Source organism: Pleurodeles waltl, chromosome 5 (genome assembly GCF_031143425.1).
Source record: "Pleurodeles waltl isolate 20211129_DDA chromosome 5, aPleWal1.hap1.20221129, whole genome shotgun sequence".
In the NCBI taxonomy this organism is placed as follows: Eukaryota; Metazoa; Chordata; class Amphibia; order Caudata; family Salamandridae; genus Pleurodeles; species Pleurodeles waltl.
In genome coordinates this window covers 338,428,434-338,454,735 of record NC_090444.1, presented here as the reverse complement: position 1 = coordinate 338,454,735, position 26,302 = coordinate 338,428,434, and the positions used below count along the sequence as shown (strand labels likewise).

The 26,302-nt window shown below is 44.9% G+C and overlaps 1 protein-coding gene across 2 annotated transcripts in view; it reads left to right on the top strand.

Annotated features, from left to right (window-relative positions):
* ASB3 (ankyrin repeat and SOCS box containing 3) overlaps positions 1–26,302 on the top strand; it is a 381,448-nt gene that overhangs the window by 219,946 nt on the left and 135,200 nt on the right. For both annotated transcript variants that reach the window (XM_069234074.1, XM_069234073.1), the window contains one exon: positions 5,067–5,244. In XM_069234074.1, coding sequence (XP_069090175.1) covers positions 5,067–5,244 — 178 coding nt within the window. The remainder of the gene's footprint in view (positions 1–5,066; positions 5,245–26,302) is intronic.

Below are 26,302 nucleotides of genomic sequence, written 5' to 3'. Positions count from 1 at the left end.
GTCTCCCTAGAAATAAAAGGTTTCTTGAGGGATTTTGGAATTATTCATCAAAGGGCAGTCTTGTATGCACCGCAGGCCAATTGCCTTGCTGAGCATATGAGAAGAGTTGTTAAATCATGTTCAAAGGGCAATTGTTTTAAGAGTGTCTCTTAAGGATATTCCGAAAGAATTGTGGTGGGCTCAACGTACTGCTCCTAACAGTATTACCTTAAAGTCACCTTTTCAGCAATTGAAAGGTAGAGTGACAAGTTCTAAACTTAATCCGGCCTGGTTTTAAATCCAGGAAAATGATTATGAGTGATAAATCAAGATTATAGCAGTTCCAATATGAAAGGCAATCATCAGAGGTATAAAGAACGGTATGACGGGAAGAACTCTGCTAATTATAAAAAATTTAATGTAGGTGTCCAGACGGGTAAAGAAGAGTATGTCACAGTTTATGGGTCCTCGCCCATTGTGTCTATGGGCTAAATGTTGTTCCTGTGGGCGTAGGGGACACTTGGAGCATGTCCAGGTCGGTAAAGTGCAATCAGAGAGATCGCACTTCCCATAATGTGAATAGGAAGGAGTGTTAAGCAACAGTGGGAGTGAAAGTAGACTAGGTGTTCCCATGTTCTCCACTCTGGATATCCCAAAAGGTGCACAGATGTGCACTCCAAACTTGAGGAAGAAACATGCTTGGTATAAAGATTATGGCCCTCATTCTGACCTTGGCGGGCGGCGGAGGCCGACCGCCAAAGTCCCGCCGTCAGGTTACCGTTCCGCGGTCGAAAGACCGCGGCGGTAATTCTGACTTTCCCGCTGGGCTGGCGGGCGGTCGCCTTCAGACCGCCAGCCAGCCCAGCGGGAAAGAGGCTTCCACGATGAAGCCGGCTCGGAATCGAGCCGGCGGAGTGGAAGCTGTGCGACGGGTGCAGTTGCACCCGTCGCGTATTTCACTGTCTGCGCAGCAGACAGTGAAATACATTTAGGGGCCCTCTTACGGGGGCCCCTGCAATGCCCATGCCAGTGGCATGGGCACTGCAGGGGCCCCCAGGGGCCCCGCGACCCCCCCTACCGCCATCCGGATCTCGGCGGTCCGACCGCCGGGATCTGGATGGCGGTAGGGGGGGGTCGGAATCCCCGCGGCGGTGCAGCAAGCTGCGCCGCCGCGGAGGATTCAATGGGGCCGCGGTACACTGGCGGGACCCCGCCAGTGGTGCCGGTCCGACCGCGGCTTTACCGCCGCGGTCGGAATCCCCATTGGAGCACCGCCGGCCTGTCGGCGGTGCTCCCGCGGTCCTCCGCCCTGGCGGTCAAAGACCGCCAGGGTCAGAATGACCACCTATATTACATCTTTTCCATAATAACCTATCCTGTGCACCTATTTTAGTAATAATTTTGTTTTCTTCTCTCCAAGTGTGTTTTATTGTTCTTTTGATAGCTTCATAGTTTCATGTTTAACTGCAGCATTACTTCTTTTACTAAATGTGTTGTGGTTAATATCTGATTTTTGTCTTGGCCCCTCACAGATGTCACCCAGGAAGCCAATAGTGTAAGGAGACTCGACCATATAACCCCTTTCCAGTTGTTATTTTTATTTAATGTGTATTGCTGTATGTTGTGTGAAATGTTTTGTAATGGAAGAAGCCTCGCCAGACAGCTAAAGTTGTCTGTAGAGAGATCTAAAAAGGCAGAGGTGTGGGCACGAAACTAGCTTCATAGTCTAAAGAACTCTTAAGGTCATGATGCAAACCAGCGTGGCAGGAGGTGAAAAGCTGATGACATTAAGTGCTAGTGACAAAGACTTTTCTGTAAGTAGGTGTGCCTCACTACTGCCTAAAATGCTAATTACTCTTGAATGTTGAAAGCCTTACCTGTGTCTGACTTAGAATTGGCTAATTCCTACATTTCCAGGGGATAGACGTGGCTTACTCACCCCCCTGAGAAACCAAACATGTTGCGAGTAAGCATGCTTTTACCTGAAACTCTAGTAATTCTCACTTAAACTGGGGATAAGATAATTTCCTAGGGCAGACATCCGGAAATTTAAAAAAAAAAAAAAGTGCTTGATGTCAGAAATAGTTTTGCCTATTCTGTGGCTACGCAAAAGTGCGTTGATACATAAGTGCTCAATTTCCTCACGTGTTCCAACAGTGTTTTGGACAGCTAATGACCTCTGGAGACACCAGGATAGCCTCTCGGTGATGCACGCTCACGCCTCTTTTTCCTGTGACGCACTCACCATTACACACGCGCCTACAAGCGGACTCTGGACTGCTTTGAGCACAGTAACACAAATAAACAATATTAACTGCTTCTGTGCCGAGGACGTAACCATTAAGTCCCGGCACAGGAGCTCAGAGGGAGCACTAGCGCTCCATTCGTGGGCTTCAACCACCCCCCACACCCCCACCCCCGGCAGGGCTGGAAGGGGAATCTCTTCCCCTTTCACCCCGAGCCCCCCAGTGACGGCTGATGACATCAGCACACAATTGCGTGCTGACCTCATCAGAGGTTACCTGCATCTTCCAGCGCAGCGAGGAAGAGAAATGCTCAGCATTTCGCTTCTGCTCGGGAGGAGGGGAAGGCAGAGGCATGAAAGCAAAGGAAAGGCCCTTCCTTTCCTTTCATGTCTCTGCAAGCATTTTGGCCAGCAGAAATGCCCACCAGACACCAGGCAATTTTATTTTTTTAGACTTACGCATAAGGGGAGTGGCCCCTTGGGTAAGGGCCACTCCCCAGGGGGCCAAATTAATTTTAGGCCATTTCTGCCCCAACCCCCTAGACACCAGGGATACTTTTTTTCTTCTTTTTTTTTTATATGTGGGGAGCGACCCGGGGGGGGGGCGCAAATTATTTTTAGGCGGGGGCAGAAACCACCAGACACCAGGGAATTGTTTTTTTTATATACTTACGCATAAGGGGAGCGGCCCCTTTGGCAAGGGCTGCTGCCCAGGTGGGCAAAATATTTTTAGGCCTCCCCCCCCCCCTTTCCCGGGGCAGAAACCCCTAGACACCAGGGATATATATTTTTTTTTGCTTACTTTATGTTTTTATGTAAAACAGGTAGTATTGTATTTGATAATTTTGATGTGTCCAGATAGTGTTTTGGGGCATTTCCTTTTGCGGGCACTAGGCCTACCCACACTAGTGAGAGATCATTTTTATTGGGAGACTTGGGGGAACGTTGGGTGGAAGGAAATTTGTGGCTCCTCTCAGATTCTAGAACTGTCACCGAAATGAGGAAAAAGTGTTTTTTTGGCCAAATTTTGAGGTTTGCAAAGGATTCTGGGTAACAGAACCTGGTGAGAGCCCCACAAGTCAACCCATCTTGGATTCCCCAAGGTGTCTAGTCTTCAAAAATATGCCGCTTTGGTAAGTTTCCTTAGGTGCTGGCTGTGCTAGAGGCCAAAATCCACAGCTAGGCACTTTGTAAAAAAACAGGTCTGTTTTCTTTGGGAAAATGTGATGTGTCCACGTTGTGTTTTGGGGCATTTCCTGTCACAGGTGCTAGGCCTACCCTCGCAAGTGACGTACCATTTTTATCTGGAAACTTGGGGGAGCACAGAATAGCAAAACAAGTGCTATTGCCTCTTGTCTTTCTCCACATTTTTTTCCTCCCTAATGTAAGGCAGTGTGTAAAAAAGACGTCTATTTGAGAAATGCCCTGAAAATCACATGCTAGTATGGGCACTCCGGAATTCAGAGATGTACAGATAACTACTGCTTCTCAACACCTTACCTTGTGCCCATTTTGGAAATACAAAGGTTTTCTTGATACCTATTTTTCACTCTTTACATTTCAGCAAATGAATTGCTGTATACCCGGTATAGAATCAAAACCCATTGCAAGGTGCAGCTCCTTTATTGGCTCTGGGAACCTAGGGTTCTTGATGAACCTACAGGCTCTATATAGCCCTGCTACCAGGAGAGTCCAGCATACGTAATGGTATAGTGCTTTGAAAATCTGGCATCGCAGGAAAAAGTTACAGAGTAAAACGTTGGGAAAAATGGCTGTTTTTTTTTTACCTCAATTTCAATATTTATTTCAGCTGTTATTTTCTGTAGGAAACCCTTGTAAGAGCTACACAAATTATCCCTCGCTGAATTCAAATTTTGTCTACTTTACAGAAATGTTTAGCTTTCTTGGATCCAGCATTGGTTTCACACTCATTTCTGTCACTAACTGGAAAGAGTCCGAAAGCACAAAAAATAGTAAAAATGGGGTATGTCCCAGTAAAATGCCAAAATTATGTTGAGAAATTGGGTTTTCTGATTCAAGTCTGCCTGTTTCTGAAATCTGGGAAGATGGTGATTTTAGCACCACAAACCCTTTATTGATGCCATTTTCAGGGAAAAAAACACAAGCCTTCATCTGCAGCCCTTTTTTTCCAATTCTCCCCCAGGGGAACCCACAAACTCTGGGTACCCCTAGAATCCATAGGATGTTGATAAAAAAGGACGCAAATTTGGCGTGGATAGCTTATGTGGACAAAAAGTTATGAGGGCCCAAGCGCGAACTGCCCCAAATAGCCAAAAAAAGGCTCAGCACAGGAGGGAAAAGGCCTGGCAGCGAAGGAGTTAAAGCATGTTTGATATACGGTGGTGTACTTTGCATTTAATTAATTATTGTGTTACCCCATGGCAGCTTAGAGGCAGTTCGCATGCGGTAAAGATGGGTTACATCTTGCATGCCACCTCCACTGGCATCCCTTTTATTGTTATAAATACATGCTCCTTTTGTGACAGTTACATTTGCATTTTAGAACAAATCCTCAAGTAATTTTGTCTTTTGTGGATGGGACATTGAGCTGTTTGTCATTAAAAGAAGAAACATGGCCTAGATCTTGTGAGTTTCCGGCATTTTCATTATCTTGTAAAACAAATGATGCACTTTGCATTAGTATTGGGACCATTAGGAACACGGACTAATGTGTTGCAGTGTTGCCATGGTTTAAAACAAATGCAAACAAGTATACGTTACAAAAAAAGTAGGGCGACACGTAGCGCATAATCAACCGTTCAGTGTGTCTTGGTAGGAATACAAATGATGACTGCCTTTGAAGAGCTTTATTGTATTTTAGGGGCTAATGTGAATTGTCAAGCAAAGGACAAGGCCACCCCGTTATTCATCACCGCCCAGGAAGGCCATGCCAGTTGTGCACAGCTGCTGCTTTCCCAAGGAGCAGACCCAAACCTGTTTTGCAATGAAGAGAGCTGGCAGTTACCGATTCACGCAGCTGCGCAAATGGGGCGTTCGACGTAAGTCATTCCCAGTGCACTCTTGTGTATCTAGAGCGTATCTTCCTAATTTGGAACACAAAGGCTGTCAGGCATATGTTGTCGTTGTTTGCTTGAAGGATCACTGTAGGCCCTTCTTTTAAAAAAATACTCTGCACAGTTATATAACACTACTGATATTTGTTTGTCTTCCGCTCATATATTTATTGCTTTGTGGTTTTTTTCTGTAAAATGATTTCTCTGCATGAATTCCTTTGGCGTTAAACTGCAAACTTTGATTGTCTGCCTACGAGGAAGGACTGTCTATCTGATATGAAACGCTGAAAACATATTTTGGATGAACTAACGGTAATTTATTCCGTAATGAAATAGGAATTACGAAAGGAAGGTATTGACGGCTTTGCCTATTTTCGCTATTAATTATGTTGTACGATCTGTTATCTGTCTGAGATGCACAACCATATCAAGATTAAGGCCTGGTCCTTGGCATCTGTATCTTTGAGCCTGGACGTGAGGCTTATTCTGGTGAATTGTAATAAACATTATCACAATTGACATCTGAAGCTTCAGCCTGTAAGACTGGCGCAACCTGTATCCAACTATACAGCCACCCAATAATGCACTCAATTGTGCAGTCATTCTTTCATACACTGACCTATTCATCCATTCATGCAGTGCCACACTCGTTTATTATCTATGCACTCTTTGGTTCATCCAGCCAACCTTGATTCATTCTCATATTCACCCACCCAGCTGTGCAGCCAGAATACATGAACTTGCAGAACAATGAAGACACACTTTAACTTACAAAATAGCCTGCCTTATTGGCTTTGCAATACTTGTTCTGAATGACACATTTAGAGCTCGGATGTGCATACATCAAATGTCCTGTCGCTCACTGTCTCTCCCCTACTGGCAATATATTCCCTTGTTTATTTGTGCAGTTTTATATAGTGCAAACTCAGCCCAAAGGCATTGGAGCGCTTTAAAGGATCATGAGTTACATTACACAATGTCATATTCATATGTTTTTTAGACACCAGGAGATTAAGTGATTTGCCCAGAATTACATAATGGGGAGTCGACGCCAGGACTCAAACCTGGTTCCCCAGTTCCAAAGAGGCAGCTCTAGCGGCAGTGCTATATCCTATTTTAGGCCCCTCCCGCTGTGAGTGCAGCACATGTGAATAAAATAATAGTCTTTACTACTTGATTATATAATAACAGAGCCCACCGGTCTAGTGTGTTGGCAGGGCCATTCATGCTGATTGGCAGCAGGGAGGACTCGACCTTAAGTTTAAAGTGCACATGTCAGATTATTTCTATTTGATATTTATAGAGCGCAGCTGTCACACTGTAGGGAGCATCCTGGCGCTAGTATGTGAGTCTACTTGGGAGATCTCTGCTTAGAAGGAAGACTCCTGATCAGGAGAGAGCTCACAGGGAATAGCAGAGAATGTCTGAGATCTCAAAAATCCATGTTTTGAGCTGTTTTCGAAAGACTGATTCCTCATTTATAAACCTTAGATGTCTGGCAAGGAGTTCCAGGCTTTTACGCCTAGGACAGTCAAGGATTTACTCCCTCTAGTTTTCAGCCTGACAGATGATGGGTTAAGCAGATTGGCCTGTGAAGATCTCAGTTATACTAATCGTATAATGAGAGAACCTAGCTGTCAGAAATTTGGGACTGGTTGCTATGGACACTCTAGTCAATAAAATAATTTTAAACCGTATTCTCTTGTGGACCAGCAGCCAATGAAGTGTCTTTAAAGCTGCCGAGGCCGATTTATCTTGTGGGAAGTTTAAGAACTGTTCTGGCAGCTCTGTGTTGGACAACTTGAACTTTGTGCATAATCTGCTTAGAAGGTCCAGCACACAGTCTATTACAATAGTCTAACCTGAGGTGTTGAGCGCACCGGCTACTTTTCCTAGCTGATAGCGGCAGGAGGTCGAGAAATTTCTTAAGGGATTTAATTAGATTAAAACAGGTCCTTCGGAGCGACAGGCCCTGCAGGTAAAATGACAGTCAAGCATCAAATTTTATTCCCAAGTTTCTTAAAACCTCCACTGCTGCGGGAGGAGGTACCCTCTGGCCACCACTGGGAGGGGACAAAGTAATTTAACTTGCCCAAGAGCATGATCTCCATTTTGTCTGTATTACACTTCAGATGATTTGCATTCATCCACTGGATAATCACAGTTAGACAGTTTTTTGTTTTCATTCTGCTCCGATCCCAGTGAGGATTTATTCAATGCTAGTATACAGCATACAAAACAGTATCTATTCCGAAAGATGTAATCAAGGAAATTAACAGTGCCATATAGATGTTGAATACAGCCAGGCTTAAAGAGGAACTCTGCTTGACCGCAGATTTAATGAGAATACAAGCCCAACTTAACCATCTGTCTTCGATTAGTCAGGAATGATTTTAGCCAGGTGTTAGAAATAGGGACTTTGGTTGGTAGTCAGGTTACCCCCCTGTCCAAGCAAGGACCCTCACTCTAGTCAGGGTAAGTCACACACAATCCAAATTATCCTGTGCCCACCCTCTGGTAGTTTGACACTGAGCAGTCAGGCTTAACTTAGAAGGCAATGTGTAAAGTATTTGTGTAATAAATAATGCAATAACACAGTAGAACACCACAAAAATACACCACCCGACCTCCTCTCTGCCAGAGAAGGGGATGGGTCAGTGGAGGGTGTCAGTCTCTCTGACTCCCTGACTCTAGATCAGAGGGGAGAATGCTACGTGCTGTTGGAGCAGCTCTCTTCCCTGTTCTCCCTCACTCCTGGACTCACACACTTGTGTGTCCATGAGATTGACACAAGCAACACCCCACCTGTGAAGAATAAAATTTACAGGGTGTCAGACAAAGTGAGGTCCAGTATCAAGGATGAAGTTTCTAAGATGCTGGCTCTTGGAGTGATAGAGAAGTCCAGCAGTCCCTGGTCCAGCCCAGTGATGTTGGTTCTCAAGGCTGCTGCTCCTGGTGCCAAGCCAGAACTTAGGTTCTGCGTGGACTACCGGGGTCTCAACTCTGTCACAAAGACAGATGCTCACCCCATCCCCAGAAATGATGAGCTCGTAGACAGGCTTGGTGCTGCCATGTTCCTTAGTACCTTTGACCTCACGTCAGGGTACTGGCAGGTCGCCTTGACTAAAGAGGCTCAAGAGAGATCCGCTTTCTCCACTCCTGAGGACCATTACCAGTTCAGAGTAATGCCCTTTGGAATGAAAAATGCCCCCGCTACCTTCCAATGGTTGGTCAACGGGGTCCTTGCTTGCAAGGATGCCTTCTGCTCAGCCTACCTAGATGACATGTGTTACATAAACTACAACTTCCCCAAAGGAGACCACATTATTAACACAAGGGTTTACTCACAAAAAAGAACAGAATGGGTACAAATACATTAGAGAAAATCATTTTATAAATATATACAGAATAAGAACGTTCTTACATATCAAAAGGAGTCCCTGACACAACACCCAAACAGTAGGACAGAAAAAGTGCAAAGATCAAGTGCTCGTGTTTGAAGAAAGAAAACAGAGAAAATAAATCTCATCACCATGTAATATAACAATTACTAAAAAACTATACACAGCCTGTTGGTTAGTCTTTATCTGCATTCAACCAGTCCTTAATTTGACAAGGCCTTAAATTGCCATTTTGGTCCTCCACATAAACAACTCCAACAGGCTAGAACATCATCGTCCACGTTTCGACCCCCTTTACGCTCTTGGGCCAAACTCAAAGGCTCCTCTACGGGTCTTCTTCAGGACAAACCAATAGGGATCCCTACAATAATATAAATCAAATCAATCATACCAAAAAATCCTCTCTGTCCCATTCTGTTCTAACCCAACATCATCTCTACTTACCACTGGTTACAATTTAATCAGTACCAACGTATTTATCTCTAGACAAAATCTTCAAATCAAAATCAATCTACAAATACAAGCAGAAGACAACTCAAATTATTCAAATACACACATTCCATAACAAATCATCTATAACATGATATCTCTCATGATTTTGTCCCACCCTAAACAACATACCTTCACATGTGTTGTAAATCAATTACCAAGGGCACATCTCCCAAGTTCTTCCTTGTATGATCCTTATTTCCTTCAATAAAACAACAAAATATTCTAAATCAAACTTGTTACCTATATCAATCGTATCTTTCATATCTATTTACTCAGGACCCAATCCACACCATGGTTTCAATTATCAAAATACACTTATTTATTTGTTATCCATCCTATTATCTCATAAGCCAGGCCGTTAATGAACTAGGCAAATCTCCTTACCATAATCTTCTTTACTCAACTCAAGAATCCACTACTACAGTTCCTCTTAGACTCCCCTTTTTCTACATATAAGTCACCCCTAAGGTAGGCCCTAGGTAAGCAGGGTGCTGTGTAGACAAAAGGCAGGAGATGTACCTGTGTACCTGTCCCGGTAGTGTAAAACTCCTAAATTCGTTTTGCACTGCTGTGAGGTCTGCTCCTTTCATGGGCTAACATTAGGGCTACCCTCATATACTGTTTGAGTGTTAGCGTCTGATCTGAAAGGAGTAACAAGGTCATATTTAGTATGTCCAGAATGGTAATACAAAATCCTGCTGACTGGTGAAATTGGATTTAATATTACTATTTTTGAAATGCCACTTTTAGAAAGTGAGCATTTCTCTGCGTTCCTTCTGTGCCTTACAATCCACGTCTGGCTAGGTTTAGTTGACAGCTCCCTTGTGCATTCACGCAGACAAACCCCAAACACAGGATGTTCAGTCACTCTTGCAAACATCTGCATATTGAATGGGTCTTCCTGTGCTGGGAGGGTGGAGGGCCTCACACTTAAATGTCAAAGGACAGTACCCTGCTCTCATACAAAAGACTTCCACACCCCCTACTGGGACCCTGGCAGACAGGATGGAACTGAAAGGGGACCTTGTGTACTTCTAAGCCACTCTTTGAAGCCTCCCCCACTTCAAAGGCACATTTGGTATTTAAGCAGGGCCTCTGCCCCTACCAACTCAGACACTTCTGAGGTAGACACTCTACTTCATCAAGACACTTCCTGGTGAAGAGAATCTGAACCAGAACCTGCGACCTGCCAAGAAGAACTGCCTGGCTGCCCAAAGAACTCACCTGACTGCTTTTCTGAGAAGGACTTTTGCCTTGCTGTTGCCCTGCTGCCTTGCTGCTCTCTGGCTGTGCTGAGAAGTGCTCTCCAAGGGTTTGGATAGAGCTTGCCCCCTGTTCCCTCAAGTCTCAGGACCTAAAAGACTTCATTCCTGCAAGAACTCTCTGTGTGGTGAAAATCGACACACAGCCTGCAAGAAACAACTGGCAGCCTGCGTCATGGTGAGAAAATCACTGCACTCCGAGCCCTAACGACACAGCGTGACTTCGCAAGGAGAAGATCGATGAAGCGCCAGCGTAATGACCGGAAATTCGACATACCGCCCACTGGATTGACGCAAAGCCGAGCCAGAACGACGCAGCCTGACTTCCTGAGAGGAATCGACGCAGCACCTGCCGTGCGGTAGAAATTTCCACGCAACGCCCTCCGGATCGACGCAGCCCCCTTTGACTTCGCCCTGCAAGTGCCGGATTTTAAAGCATTGTTCCTGGGGGGTCCGAAAACCCCACGACCCGAAGTAGATCCCAGTCTACGTGCCGGATATCAACGCAAAGCCTGCAAGAAAGAACCAATCCGACATTTCACACTCTTTGACACGCTGGGGAAGGATCTCATGAGAAATAGTGTCGAATGCTGCAGGTAGATCTAACAATATCAATACATCATTTTTCCTGCATCCAACGTACGTTTAAGTGTGTCTGCAACTTGTACACTTCTACCAGAGCGGATTCTGTGGAGTACTTAGGTCGAAACCCTGATTGTCGAGGTTGTAGGACATTGGATTTTTCAATAAATGTCATTAGTTGGGTGTTAGCAAGTTTTTCTGCTATTTTAATGAAATCTGGCAGCAGTAAGATAGGATATAAGTTGAATAACATGGTGGGATCTAGAAGAGTCTTCTTCAAAGATTTAACAACAGCCAGGTTCCATTCCGCTGGTACCTCTGCTGTCATCAAAGAGTTATTCAGTATCAAGTTTACCACTGGATTAACTATGTCTACGACATTATGGAGGATGTTGGGGGGGGACAAGGATCATTAGGAGTTCCAGATGTACAAGTTGAAATAGCCTGACAAGACTGGTCCAGTGGGATAATATGGAAAGATTCGAAAATATCAGTCCCAACTTTTGGTAGATCATCAGTTTGCAAGTCAATGCTAGAAGAAGCCGGAGTAATAAAACCCCCTTTGGATTGTTTGTACCTTGTGTACAAAAAATGCTGCAGTCTGATCACATAATGCTTGTGACTCAGGAATCTGTGTTGTTAATTCTCTGGGTTTCAGAAACAAGTTTGAAATCTTAAAAATGAGATTTTGATAATTGTGGGCTTCCTCAATTAGAGTAGCAAATAGGCCTTTTTCGCAGACTTAATCTGCCTGTGATAGATTTTTAAAGCTGATCAAAATTGCATCGATTTAGCTGGATTATCCCCTTTGCTGCTGGGCCTTTTCCCCCTCCTGTGCCGAGCCTTTTTTTGGCTATTTGGGGCAGTTCGCACTTAGACCCTCATAACTTGTTGTTCACATAAGCTACCCACGCCAAATTTGCACCCTTATTTCCAACATCCTAGGGATTCTAGAGGTACCCAGACTTTGTGGGTTCCCCAGAAGGAGGCCAGGAAATTAGCCAAAATACAGTGAAAATTTCGTTTTTTTTAAAAAAAAAATGGGAAAAAGGGGCTGCAGAAGAAGGCTTGTTGTTTTTTCCCTGAAAATGACATCAACAAAGGGTTTGCAGTGCTAAAATCACCAGCTTCCCGGCTTTCAGGAACAGGCAGACTTGAATCAGAAAACCCAATTTTTCAACCCAATTTTGGCATTTTACTGGGACATACCCCATTTTAAAGATTTTTTGTGCTTTCAGCCTCCTTCCAGTCAGTGACAGAAATGGGCGTGAAACCAATGCTGGATCCCAGAAACCGAAACATTTCTGAAAAGTAGACAAAATTCTGTTTTCAGCAAGGGGTAATTTGTGTAGATCCTACAAGGGTTTCCTACAGAAAATAACAACTGGAAAAATAAATTTTGAAATTGAGGTGAACAAAACTGCAATTTTCCTCTACGTTTTACTCTGTAACTTTTTCCTGCAATGTCAGATTTTTTAAATCAATATACCGTTACGTCTGCTGGACTCTTCTGGTTGCGGGGATATATAGGACTTGTAGGTTCATCGAGAACTCTAGGTACCCAGAGCCAATAAATGAGCTGCACCCTGCAGTGGGTTTTCATTCTATACCGGGTATACAGCAATTCCTTTGCTGAAATATAAAGAGTAAAAAATAGCTATCAAGAAAACCTTTGTATTTCCAAAATGGGCACAAGATAAGGTTTTGATGAGCAGTGGTTATTTGCACATCTCTGAATTCCGGGGTGCCCATACTAGCATGTGAATTACAGGGCATTTCTCAAACAGACGTCTTTTTTACACACTCTCTTATATTTGGAGGGAAAAAATGTAGAGAAAGACAAGGGGCAATAACACTTGTTTTGCTATTCTGTGTTCCCCCAAGTCTCCCGATGAAAATGGTACCTCACTTGTGTGGGTAGGCCTAGCGCCGCAACAGGAAATGCCCCAAAACACAACGTGGACACATCCCGTTTTTTCACAGAAAACAGAGGTGTTTTTTGCAAAGTGCCTACCTGTAGATTTTGGCCTCTAGCTCAGCCGGCACCTAGGGAAACCTACCAAACTTGTGCATTTCTGAAAACTAGAGACCTAGGGGAATCCAAGATGGGGTGACTTGTGGGACTCTGACCAGGTTCTGTTACCCAGAATCCTTTGCAAACCTCAAAATTTGGCTAAAAATACACATTTTCCTCACATTTCGGTGACAGAAAGTTCTGGAATCGGAGAGGAGCCACAAATTTCCTTCCACCCAGCGTTCCCCCAAGTCTCCCGATAAAAATGATACCTCACTTGTGTGGGTAGGCATAGCGCCCGAGACAGGAAATGCCCCAAACACAACGTGGACACATCCCATTTTTTCACAGAAAACAGAGGTGTTTTTTGCAAAGTGCCTACCTGTAGATTTTGGCCTCTACCTCAGCCGGCACCTAGGGAAACCTACCAAACCTGTGCATTTTTAAAAACTAGAAAGCTGGGGGAATCCAACATGGGGTGACTTGTGGGGCTCTGACCAGGTTCTGTTACCCAGAATCCTTTGCAAATCTAAAAATGTGGCTAAAAAAACAAATTTTCCTCACATTTCGGTGACAGAAAGTTCTGGAATCTGAGAGGAGCCACAAATTTCCTTCCACCCAGCGTTCCCCCAAGACTCCCGATAAAAATGATACCTCACTTGTGTGGGTAGGCCTAGCGCCCGCGACAGGAAATGCCCCAAAGCACAACATGGACACATCCCATTTTTTCACAGAAAACAGAGGTGTTTTTTGCAAAGTGCCTACCTGTAGATTTTGGCCTCTAGCTCAGCTGGCACCTAGGGAAACCTACCAAACCTGTGCATTTTTGAAAACTAGAGCCCTAGGGGAATTCAAGATGGGGTGACTTGTGGGGCTCTGACCAGGTTCTGTTACCCAGAATCCTTTGCAAACCTCAAAATTTGGCTAAAAATACACATTTTCCTCACATTTCGGTGACAGAAAGTTATAGAATCTGAGAGGAGCCACAAATTTCCTTCCACCCAGCGTTCCCCCAAGACTCCCGGTAAAAATGATACCTCACTTGTGTGGGTGGGCCAGGTGCCTGCAACAGAATAAGGCCCAAAACTTGTAGCGATAGAGGGGATAGCACAGCGAGTTGATAAGGACATATTCTTCTTTTATACATCTTTAGGCTGACTCTGCTTTGGGGACCCACACAAGTGAGGTGCCATTTTACTTGGGAGACTGAGGGGAACGCTGGGGAGTAGGAATTTTGTGCTGAAGCGGTGATCGTACAAACGAAAGTCAGGAAAATATGCTTTTTTAAGCAAATTTTGAGGTTTGCAGAGGAGTCTGGGTAAGAAAATGTTGGGGGATCCACGCAAGCCACACCTCCCTGGACTCCTTGGGGTGTCTAGTTTAAAAGAAATTCAGGGTTTGGTAGGTTTCCCTAGATAAAGGCCGCACCCAGGACCAAAAACATAGGTGCCCCCTCCCCCCCAAACACAGGTAGTTTTGTAATATAACATTTTGATGTGTCCACATACGTCTGTGATGTGCCAAACACTAAAACTGTGAAAAGAAACGCACTTAGGTTATGTGAAAAAGACCCCTCACCCACCAACCAAGTTGGTGGCATGCTTCATCATCGGGGTCCCACCCGAGGCACCTAGCGTGTCACAGGTGTGCTGCGACGCCTGATTACAGCGGAGCAGGTTTTGTCATTTTTACCACACATACTGGTTGGATTTGGCACGAGGGTGAGTGATGGTTCAGTGGATCACATTTTATTAACAAGAGATTTCACAAAAATTAAATGCACTGTTAATAACTGAAAGGCAAAAAACTGAACCAATGACTCACAGCTCGTGACCATTCACACCGCCAGCTACGGGCCCAGCACATTACAACACTCACATCGACAGACAGCGCCACTCAAGGGCCCATCACTTACATACGCCCACATGCCTGATACAACAATCACACCAGCTGATGGCAGTGTGTGGACTGGTGTTTGGCTGGCAGTGTGTTGCAGTAGCCAACAGCAAGTCAATATATACACTGTACACCCTCAGCCAAGCCCCACTCCACACACAATGGCATCACTTTTTTTTTTTTAAACAAAGAATCCCCTAACTAATTAGAAATCATTGCAAAACTACAAACACAAAAGCTCTAACTAAGTACATGACAGAAATGCTAACCATGAAACTGAACACATGAAAATACAAAACAGACATGAGTTTACACTCATGGTTGTTCCCAGTAATTCTTCTGGGTGTGGTAATTCTTAAAACAACCACCCACACACAGCCCAGGCTTTGAAGGACAATCTGGGCAGTACATTAGAGTCTCCCTCCGGATACCTCTTTGAAAACATACTCTGCATTTCTTAGCTGGAAAATCTTTTTTGGGTGTGGGAGGAATGTGCTCAGCAAAGTGGCGATCTTTCAATCTAGCCACATCCTCCACCACTGCTTCTCTAGGAACTCTGGCCTGTTCCACCACAATAAGGCTCTCTATCACTGACTCCTGAAATTTCACAAATGTCATCTTTGACTCTGGAGACCTATCCTTAAACACAATAAAAGCATTAAAAGTTGCTAAGTGGAAGAGGTGAATTGCTAACTTCTTATACCAAACATAAGACTTACGAATAGCAGTATAAGGTTCCAACCTCTGATCAACTCTATCTACACCTCCCATGTGCTTATTATAATCTAAAATGCACACAGGTTTGCGCACTTCAGCAACCTGGCCCCAAACAGTCACAGGGGAAGTACTCTCATCATGGATGGTACTTAGCATGTAGACATCCCTCCTGTCTGAAAACTTCAAAGCTAGCAGCTCATCATTCCGCAAGGCACTGCACTGTCCCCTCTCAAGTTTTTTACAGACAAGCTCCCTTGGATAGCCTTTATGGTTACAACGAATTGTGCCACAAGCAACAGTGTCCACTCTAAACAATTCCTTGAACAACTGCACTCCAGTGTAAAGGTTATCTACATACAAATGGTGACCTTTGTTGAACAGTCATCTACCAAGTTCCCAAACAATTTTCTCAGTAACTCCAAAAGTGGGAGGTCAACCAGGGGGGTCAATACTGGAATCCCTACCAGTGTTGACACGGAAATTATACACATATCCTGTACTACTTTCAGACAGCATATACAATTTAATTCCACATCGTGCCCTCTTGCTAGGAATGTACTGCCTAAAAACCAAACGACCCTTGAAGAGGACCGAAGACTCGTCCACAGCTATTTCTTTGCCTGGAACATAGACCTCTGAAAACCGATCTACAAAATGATCAAGGACAGGCCTAATCTTAAAAAGACGGTCAGAATCAGGGTGATCTCATGGCAAGGCTAATGCATTGTCAATAAAATGCAGCATCCTAAGAAGAAGCAAATACCGATTACGACTCATTGTTGCAGGAACTATAGCTGTTGCCATCAAGGGACTAGTAGACCAATAAGAACCCAGTGACGGCTTCCTTATCAACCCCATCAAAAGAGTCAAACTTAAAAACCTTTTCATCTCCTCCAAATTTGTGGGAATCCACTGGGCAGCTCTAGAGTGCGGCCTAAGTCTAGCAGCGTTGTCCCTCAAATACTGCTCCGCATACAAATTAGTCTGTTCAACAATCTCTTCCAAAAACACATCATCCACAAATAACTCAAAGAAATTGACAGGCAAAAAGTTCTCAGTATTGACTCTACACCCCGGGAGACCAGTAAAGGCAGGCAACTCTGGCTGCTCCATGTTTGGGGCAACCCAGAGTTAGGTCTTCTAACGGGAAACCTTTCAGCCCCAGGTTGCTGCACTAATGGCACATCAGTGTTCTCCTCTGAGACAGGCCCTTCATCTGCACTGAGTGTGGCTTCCTCATCAGAAGATTCCTCTCCGGCAGAAACTTCACTGCCAGAATCCCTCACTTCCTCTTCTGCCTCAGATGCAGAGTCCGTCTCATAATCATGATCAGACAATGACTCAAAAAGCATACCAACCACCTGCTGAGCGGTCATCCTGCGGCTAGCCATGATCTCTCCTACTAAAATTAACTGGACAAATGCACCACCAACAACCAGCACTGTGTAAGATAAGTAATAAAGGATAGCTTTATTAGTAAGAGTTATAAACTCAAAAACTATACCGCTCACTTGCCTGAAAAAGCTTGAATCACCAGCAACTACTCTGCACAGACACAGCAAATCACCAATGATATCCCACTAAAAAGAAAGAAAGAAAAGCAAATTAGAAATAAGACAACATAAATATCATTGTGCACAAATCTAAGGACAATTTCACACAAACCTGCATTTAGTACACCACCTACAAACATGTCATTCATGCATGGCAACAATACTCCTTTGGAGTAAATTGTTTTTACTTACCTAAAACATGCAACTATGCAAACCGCAGGTCAACCACCGCCAAAACCGCACGGAACCACAGCAAAGAAAGCAAAAGCTTTGAACTAGAACAAAAAGGAGGAAAACAATTATCACAAATGCAAATACTTCGTCAGTTGACAAACATCCCACAATCAAGCAATTAGAAATTGGTGCCTAAGTGGATTCTGCCATAGGGGCAGATGGGCCTACTAAAAAATAGGCCTATCTGCCCCAAGGAGGGCAGAAAATAGCTTTAGTAGTGTGTCCCCAAGGGCCCACCCCCAAACAAAAAACAAACCACAAACACACACACTATCCCTGGTGCCTACGTGGCTTCTGCCCCCCTTGGGGCAGATGGGCCTAAAAGAAATAGGCCGTTCTGCCCCCCAGGGGGACAGAAATGACCAACAGTCCAATGCCCCCCTTGGGGGGGGTGCCCTTTGCCCAAGGGGACACCCCCACATAAATAAACATATATTTTTAAAACCCTGGCGTTCTAGTGGTTTAATAATAGGACGATCTGTCCCCAAGGGGGGCAGAAATGGCCTTGGTGCACGTGCCCCGAAAGGGGGGCGACCCTTGCCCAAGGGGTAGCCCCCCTCCACTAACACACATACACACTATCCCTGGCGTCTAGTGGATTTGGCCAAAATAAACATGCCCCCAAAAGGGAACGACCCTTGCCCAAGGGGCCGCTCCCAAATACAAACATTTTAGAAATAGTAAAAAAAAAAAAAATCCCTGGCGTCTAGTGGAGTCTCCCCTCCTTGGGGGTAGATCAGCCTAAAAATAATAGGCCAATCTGCCCCCAAGGGGGGCAGAAATGGCCACAATACAAGATGCCCCCAAAAGGGAGCGACCCTTGCCCAAGGGGCCGCTCCCCGATTGAAAACACACAAAAAAAAAAAAAAAATCCCTGGCGTCTAGTGGGCAGCAGGAATGCTCAATGAGACACCGGGGGAAAGGAAAAGCTTTTCCTTTCCCCCGGTGCCTCTTTGGCCCAAACCCCCCACCCGCCGGAGGAGAAACTCACCTGTTTCTCCGTGAATCGCACTGGAAGCAAATGGCTTCCAGTGCGACCAGCACGGGGTAATGAGGTCAGGGCGCACGATCGCGCGGTGACGTCATTACGGGGGGGGGGGTCGGGTAAGGTCTTCCCCTTCCATCCCCGCCTTGGGGGGTGGGGGGAACCCCACGGAGGGAGCGCTAGCGCTCCCTCCGGGCTCTGTGCCGAGGGCATAATGGTTACGTCCGCGGCACAGGAGCACTGTGCCGCGGGACGTAACCGTTACATCCGCAGCACAGAAGGGGTTATAGGCTGTAAGGAAATGCCTCCTTGGCATGGTTGCCCCCTGACTTTTTGCCTTTGCTGATGCTATGTTTACAATTGAAAGTGTGCTGAGGCCTGCTAACCAGGCCCCAGCACCAGTGTTCTTTCCCTAACCTGTACTTTTGTATCCACAATTGGCAGACCCTGGCATCCAGATAAGTCCCTTGTAACTGGTACTTCTAGTACCAAGGGCCCTGATGCCAAGGAAGGTCTCTAAGGGCTGCAGCATGTCTTATGCCACCCTGGAGACCTCTCACTCAGCACAGACACACTGCTTGCCAGCTTGTGTGTGCTAGGGAGAACCAAACGAGTAAGTCGACATGGCACTCCCCTCAGGGTGCCATGCCAGCCTCTCACTGCCTATGCAAGTATAGGTCAGTCACCCCTCTAGCAGGCCTTACAGCCCTAAGGCAGGGTGCACTATACCATAGGTGAGGGTACCAGTGCATGAGCATGGTACCCCTACAGTGTCTAAGCAAAACCTTAGACATTGTAAGTGCAGGGTAGCCATAAGAGTATATGGTCTGGGAGTTTGTCAAACATGAACTCCCCAGCACCATAATGGCTACACTGAAAACTGGGAAGTTTGGTATCAAACTTCTCAGCACAATAAATGCACACTGATGCCAGTGTACATTTTATTGCAAAATACACCACAGAGGGCACCTTAGAGGTGCCCCCTGAAACTTAACCGACTATCTGTGTAGGCTGACTGGTTCCAGCAGCCTGCCACACTAGAGACATGTTGCTGGCCCCATGGGGAGAGTGCCTTTGTCACTCTGAGGCCAGTAACAAAGCCTGCACTGGGTGGAGATGCTAACACCTCCCCCAGGCAGGAGCTGTAACACCTGGCGGTGAGCCTCAAAGGCTCACCCCTTTGTCACAGCCCAGCAGGGCACTCCAGCTTAGTGGAGTTGCCCGCCCCCTCCGGCCACGGCCCCCACTTTTGGCGGCAAGGCTGGAGGGAACAAAGAAAGCAACAAGGAGGAGTCACTGGCCAGTCAGGACAGCCCCTATGGTGTCCTGAGCTGAGGTGACTCTGACTTTTAGAAATCCTCCATCTTGCAGATGGAGGATTCCCCCAATAGGGTTAGGATTGTGACCCCCTCCCCTTGGGAGGAGGCACAAAGAGGGTGTACCCACCCTCAGGGCTAGTAGCCATTGGCTACTAACCCCCCAGACCTAAACACGCCCTTAAATTTAGTATTTAAGGGCTACCCTGAACCCTAGAAAATCAGATTCCTGCAACTACAAGAAGAAGGACTGCCTAGCTGAAAACCCCTGCAGAGGAAGACCAGAAGACAACAACTGCCTTGGCTCCAGAAACTCACCGGCCTGTCTCCTGCCTTCCAAAGAACTCTGCTCCAGCGACGCCTTCCAAAGGGACCAGCGACCTCTGAATCCTCTGAGGACTGCCCTGCTTCGACGACGACAAGAAACTCCCGAGGACAGCGGACCTGCTCCAAAAAGACTGCAACTTTGTTTCAAGAAGCAGCTTTAAAGAACCCTGCAACTCCCCGCAATAAGCGCGAGACTTGCAACACTGCACCCGGCGACCCCGACTCGGCTGGTGGAGAACCAACACCTCAGGGAGGACCCCCGGACTACTCTACGACTGTGAGTACCAAAACCAGTCCCCCCTGAGCCCCCACAGCGCCGCCTGCAGAGGGAATCCCGAGGCTTCCCCTGACCGCGACTCTCTGAAACCTAAGTCCCGACGCCTGGAAAAGACCCTGCACCCGCAGCCCCCAGGACCTGAAGGACCGGACTTTCACTGCAGAAGTGACCCCCAGGAGTCCCTCTCCCTTGCCCAAGTGGAGGTTTCCCCGAGGAAGCCCCCCCTTGCCTGCCTGCAGCGCTGAAGAGATCCCTTGATCTCTCATTGACTTCCATTGCGAACCCGACGCTTGTTCTAACACTGCACCCGGCCGCCCCCGCGCCGCTGAGGGTGAAATTTCTGTGTGGGCTTGTGTCCCCCCCGGTGCCCTACAAAACCCCCCTGGTCTGCCCTCCGAAGACGCGGGTACTTACCTGCTGGCAGACTGGAACCGGGGCACCCCCTTCTCTCCATTGAAGCCTATGCGTTTTGGGCACCAATTTGAACTCTGCACCTGACCGGCCCTGAGCTGCTGGTGTGGTGACTTTGGGGTTGCTCTGAACCCCCAACGGTGGGCTACCTTGGACCAAGAACTGAACCCTGTAAGTGTCTTACTTACCTGGTAAAACTAACAAAAACTTACCTCCCCCAGGAACTGTGAAAATTGCACTGTGTCCACTTTTAAAATAGCTATTTGTGAATAACTTGAAAAGTATACATGCAATTGAAATGATTCAAAGTTCCTAATGTACTTACCTGCAATACCTTTCAAACAAGATATTACATGTTAAATTTGAACCTGTGGTTCTTAAAATAAACTAAGAAAAGATATTTTTCTATAACAAAACCTATTGGCTGGATTTGTCTCTGAGTGTGTGTACCTCATTTATTGTCTATGTGTATGTACAACAAATGCTTAACACTACTCCTTGGATAAGCCTACTGCTCGACCACACTACCACAAAATAGAGCATTAGTATTATCTCCTTTTACCACTATTTTACCTCTAAGGGGAACCCTTGGACTCTGTGCATGCTATTCCTTACTTTGAAATAGCACATACAGAGCCAACTTCCTACATAGGCCTTGAACCATTTTCTTTCAAGTTGCTTACAGAGTAAGTTTTGATCTCTTAGGGCCTGGTTGAACCAGGGGGATGAAGTTGAAGTTTTAGATCTTTTGCTTACAGGGGTCGCTGATCCTAAACTAGCAGCTGACTGTGATACCCAGCTTTTAAAGGACGTTGCATTCTCTTAAGGACTCCCTAGTAGAGTGAAGGTGGATTCAGATACATTTATAGCAAATATAGGGTCTTTCGATAGCTGGCCCCACACAAAAGTAGAAGAAGGAACTGACTGTTTGGTTAAAAGTGTTGGGAGGTCCCGCTCCTGCTTAATGTTAAAAGGAATGAAAAAGTGTCTGACCCGCTCATTCAAATGGGGAACTGTACTAATAAATTTGAATTGTTTGAGCAAATACAATCAACAGTGTGGCCTCCCTCATGAGTACGTCCTGAGATCCCTTTATAAAGTCCTAGGGAACTTAAAATGTCAGAAAAAATCCTAAACTCTGGTTTACTTTCCACCTCCAAATGAAAATTAAAATCTCTCAAGATGGTGGACTAGCTGGCTGTCTTGTGACGGCCAACCCAACGTGCACACTGCAGACCTCTCCAGCTTGAACTGTATTAAACATACGTCTCAAGTCTCAAAAAGAGCACCGGGTTACCCTGCTCCAAGCAATCCTGGCACTTCTCTCAGGCTAATTGCTATTATAAACAAAACGAGAACAGCTTCTGGATTGGCTAAGTTAGTTGGACTCTGTTCTGGGACCCTGCGCTCAGAGCCACAGTCTCAGGTCCTGGCCTGGAGGAGACAAGAGATGTCAAACCAAGGAGGTGCTGCACGAGGCTGCACTGAGATGAGCAAATGTTAGCATCTTCAACATTTATTTGTAACTATGTAACGTTAAGCGATTTAGTTCCTGTTTACATTGTATAGGTTTTATTTAATCTGACATAGTTGCTTTGAATTCCCTAAAAGTGTTAGCTCTTTCCAGGGTGTTGTTTCTGTATTTTTTTTCATATTTCATATTTCTCGTGTTGTAAGTGGCTATGCAACATAGCTAAAAACATTAACAAAGCCGAGACTTATAAGCCTTGCTAGTGCTTGATTTTTATAGAACTATTTACATTTTTTAAAAATCATTATTTGGATATAAAGCCATATTTAAATTTATGAAAGGTATGAGAACAAAGAAACAAAAATATATAACATCTACATTTAAGTATCCACGATGCATGCAGCAGTATCGGGTCTCTACTTTCGCTGGTACTTTAGAGTGTGACATTATTACTGGGGCCTTCTGCCAGACCATAGGTGAGCTCGTTAATTGCTGCTGTTAATTGTTAAGTGCCCACCTGTTGGAGTACCTGCTGTACGGCTGTCCATCTGTGCTACAGACGTAATACAGTCACCAGGAGGTGAAGAAAGATGGTGTTAGGGTGGAGACATTTTTAAATGTCTCTGCCACTACAGCTTTAGGTGGAATTTTTGCCTTGCACCCAACTGCACTCTCTTTTCCTGAATTTATTCTGCTCGCCCTATGACATTACCACATGTGAATCATTAAACTAAAACATTTTTTTGTATTTCTTTCTGTTTGGTTTTGGAGTGTTCATGCACATCACCCTTTTAGAATAAGGAGCGACAGGGCAATTATAAGTATTACTGACTTGGCAAAGGTTCCATCTCTTTACTACCATTTAACACCCAAACACAGCAATGAGCCACTGAGAGGTGACCAGTTAACATTTGTAAAGGGTTTGCCACTGCAAGCCAACTTTGTGCACTTTTTTGTAACATTTAATCCGTTTGCGGAAAAACTATTTTTTCCATGTAATGCACAGATTAAACGGCAGTTTCTGGATTATGTGACGGGTGCTGTAAAGCGATAATTATGCAGAAAACTGTGGCTGCACAATTTCAGTGACCTTGGCTAAATGTCACCCCATCACCCTGCTACAATATTCAGTGATACGTCTATTTTTCGTAACCCTTCTACACCTATACCTGAAGGTCTGTTATATCTCCTTAAATATGGTGTTATTTATGTTACATCACATAGTTTCTTACACATGGCATGGTTCTTCATAACAATAGGAGGCAGAGTGTCATGGTTTTTTGTGCGACTTTTTTGTTCGTGTTTGTAGAACTAGTAAATCGTCCAGGGATGCGATGATATTGCTGTCATTAAAAAAAGAGTCTCAGGCTGAGCAGACCTATACTTCAGCATTGAATGTCAGCCGGATGCTGTATCATGAAGTATTGAATGTCATGGCTACCGAACTGCTCTTTCGTGCCCGGAAGTTGCCCTTTAGCAGATGTAGACTAGGGACGCAGAAAGAAGCAGGCCAAACTGCTGCTGACAAGGCATCTGCTCCTGGAGCTGTGGGAGAGTTGTGCTTTTTCGTGTAATGAATGCTGACTTTAGCAAGGACAAAGTGTGAGTGTTTATTCATAAATCAGAGTAGGTAATGAACTTATTTATCAACGGAGTACAAGCATTGTGTTGGATTTGCATTAATAAACACCGAGTTTTTGTCTGGTTGCACTCATTCCATCAAATTAGATTCCATAAGCCCATAGAGTATTACCACGTTCTAAATGTGCAGTATTGCGATACTTGTGAAAATAGAAGCATCCCCAGCTGTTAAAGCAGCAGGAAGACCCATTAGTGGTTATAATGAGTCTGGAAAAGTTTCTTTCTATTTGTTGTCAGTCTTAAAGTTTTGGATGGCTTAGAATTGTTTCATATTGTATATATACACACACACACTCTTCTGTTATTTTGGAGAAAGCCTAATTTTTAACTCTTTAGAAAACTATAGTTAGGAAAGGTTTATAATAAAATTATTTTGGATATTTGTCGATTGCCACCAGTTCACATGCAAGTGCTCATTGTGTCTTCGGCCATTGTCTTTTGCAAATAGCAGTATTCAATGCTTCCACTCAAAAGCGCTGAAAAAGTGTAGAAATCAGTACAGCAGATGATGGATATCCAGCCAGTTCCCTGACCTGGCAGCTATTTTTGAACTGAATCCAAGCTGGCCCAGTGAAATATGCTGAATTTGTCCCGGGACACCGGGAGATCTGTAGCAGAGCCGGACTTTGCTTGCTTTGCTTTCAGGGCAGGTACCTGCAAGGGGTGAAGGAAGTCGTGCTGGACCCAGTGCAAATGCCTCACGTAAAGTGGCCATCCTTACTTCCTTTGTGTATGCAGGCTGGGAATTAGGTGTAGATTGATGCCAGTCACGAAGGTAAACAAAGATACTCACCTTGTTGCCACTTTAGAAGTGTTTAAGCGATAGACTATGATTTGGGAGGGAGGTTTTTGACTTTTGTAAATAATTTATGTAATAGATATTCACTATTTTGTTATATTTTATGTAATTTATTTTAATGTGCTACTCATCCCAATGTAGGGCGTCGGAGTGCTTTACAGCACACAGATACTTGATCGATACCATGAATCATACAATTTGTGTATCCATATACAGGAAATGTTACATAAGACAATGAGAGTACAAGGTACTGGAATTAATTATATCATCCTTACTGATACGCATTATATGTTCTGGAGCAACATCAATTCGGAATTTTAAATGTGTTGGGTCTACAGAACACAGTGGTTGGAGTTGTCTGTACTAATAGATCTTTATCACTACCCAGAAGAATTCACTTTAGAAACCATAGAAAAACGAAAGATTGAGGACAAACCAAAAAGGTTTTTGCAGTTTCCATACATCTGTTGGATGGCGAGTCATATCTCACTGTGCTGTGTTGCAATATTTGGCCATCCTTCTGCTCTTGCTGAGACTTCGAAATACTGCCCACTCAGTGCCCCAGATGAGAGGGGGAAGTCTCCCTAGGATCTGCCAAGTGGGACATCTATGCTAGAACAGAGTCTAAAGAACCTTTCACAGTTTTGAATTGAGAACGGATAGACATTAGAGCCATGCCCATTCAGGAGGCTGAGGTCACGTGTTAATTTGAGCTGAGGTTTCTTTGTAAATTCTGTGAGCTAAATTTGGAGACTAGGGATGGAGCTGCAAGGCACTTTAGGCAGGGATTCACCATTTGGTATTTTTGGTGGATGGGGCTCTAAGTTTTGGATTCCGGCATTCTAGTCCCAGAATGGTCACTTACAAGGGATTAAGGACCTGTTGTGAAAACCTGCTTGTTCCCGAGGAACTTACCCCTGTCCCCCACACCCACTTTCAGGCTGAAGGGTGCAACAAGAAATCTTGGTATAATTGCAGTACACTAGTTGGTACCAGACATTTTTGAGGATCTGGAAATAGATTTGCGGGAACCCTCCACAATTGAAAGAAGAGGACTGGATTATGAGGAAAATACCTGAGGACTTTTCTTGTAGGTAGTACTGTTAACAGAAATGGTAGAAACCCCTTGTTCTTTGTGAAAAATATTCAGTAGGGCCCTCTATGAGCTTTATGACAAGATGTTTGAGGATACAGTGGGGCTACCCAGTCATTATAGCCAACAATAGTTCTATGTTGAGCACAACTTAAGGTTTGTACTGCTGAAGTTATTTTTCTTCCACCAAAAGCCAACTTGTATCAGACTGTATTCACTAGAAAGTTGATCTTAGTTCTTGGTCAACCTCAAGGAGGACTGTCAATGATTCACAGCACACCTTTGGCATGATACTGAAAACTATTTCCTTTTATTATGTCACCAGTCTGGACATTAAATCATATTATCTGTGAATTCATTATTCAATTAGTAAACCTTTTATAATGTTCTCCAGTGTCTTTGTCTTTTTTTTGTCCATATAGTAGGTCTGGCAATTAGGCATAGACTTCTTGGCACTCCTTACTCGGGGGGGGGTAGAACGTGGCAGCTGTCAAACGCTCCTGTGGCTCCCCAGACCTATTCTCTCTCATCCTTCCTCTTCTTCTTCCCACCTATCTTTATTTCTCCACCCC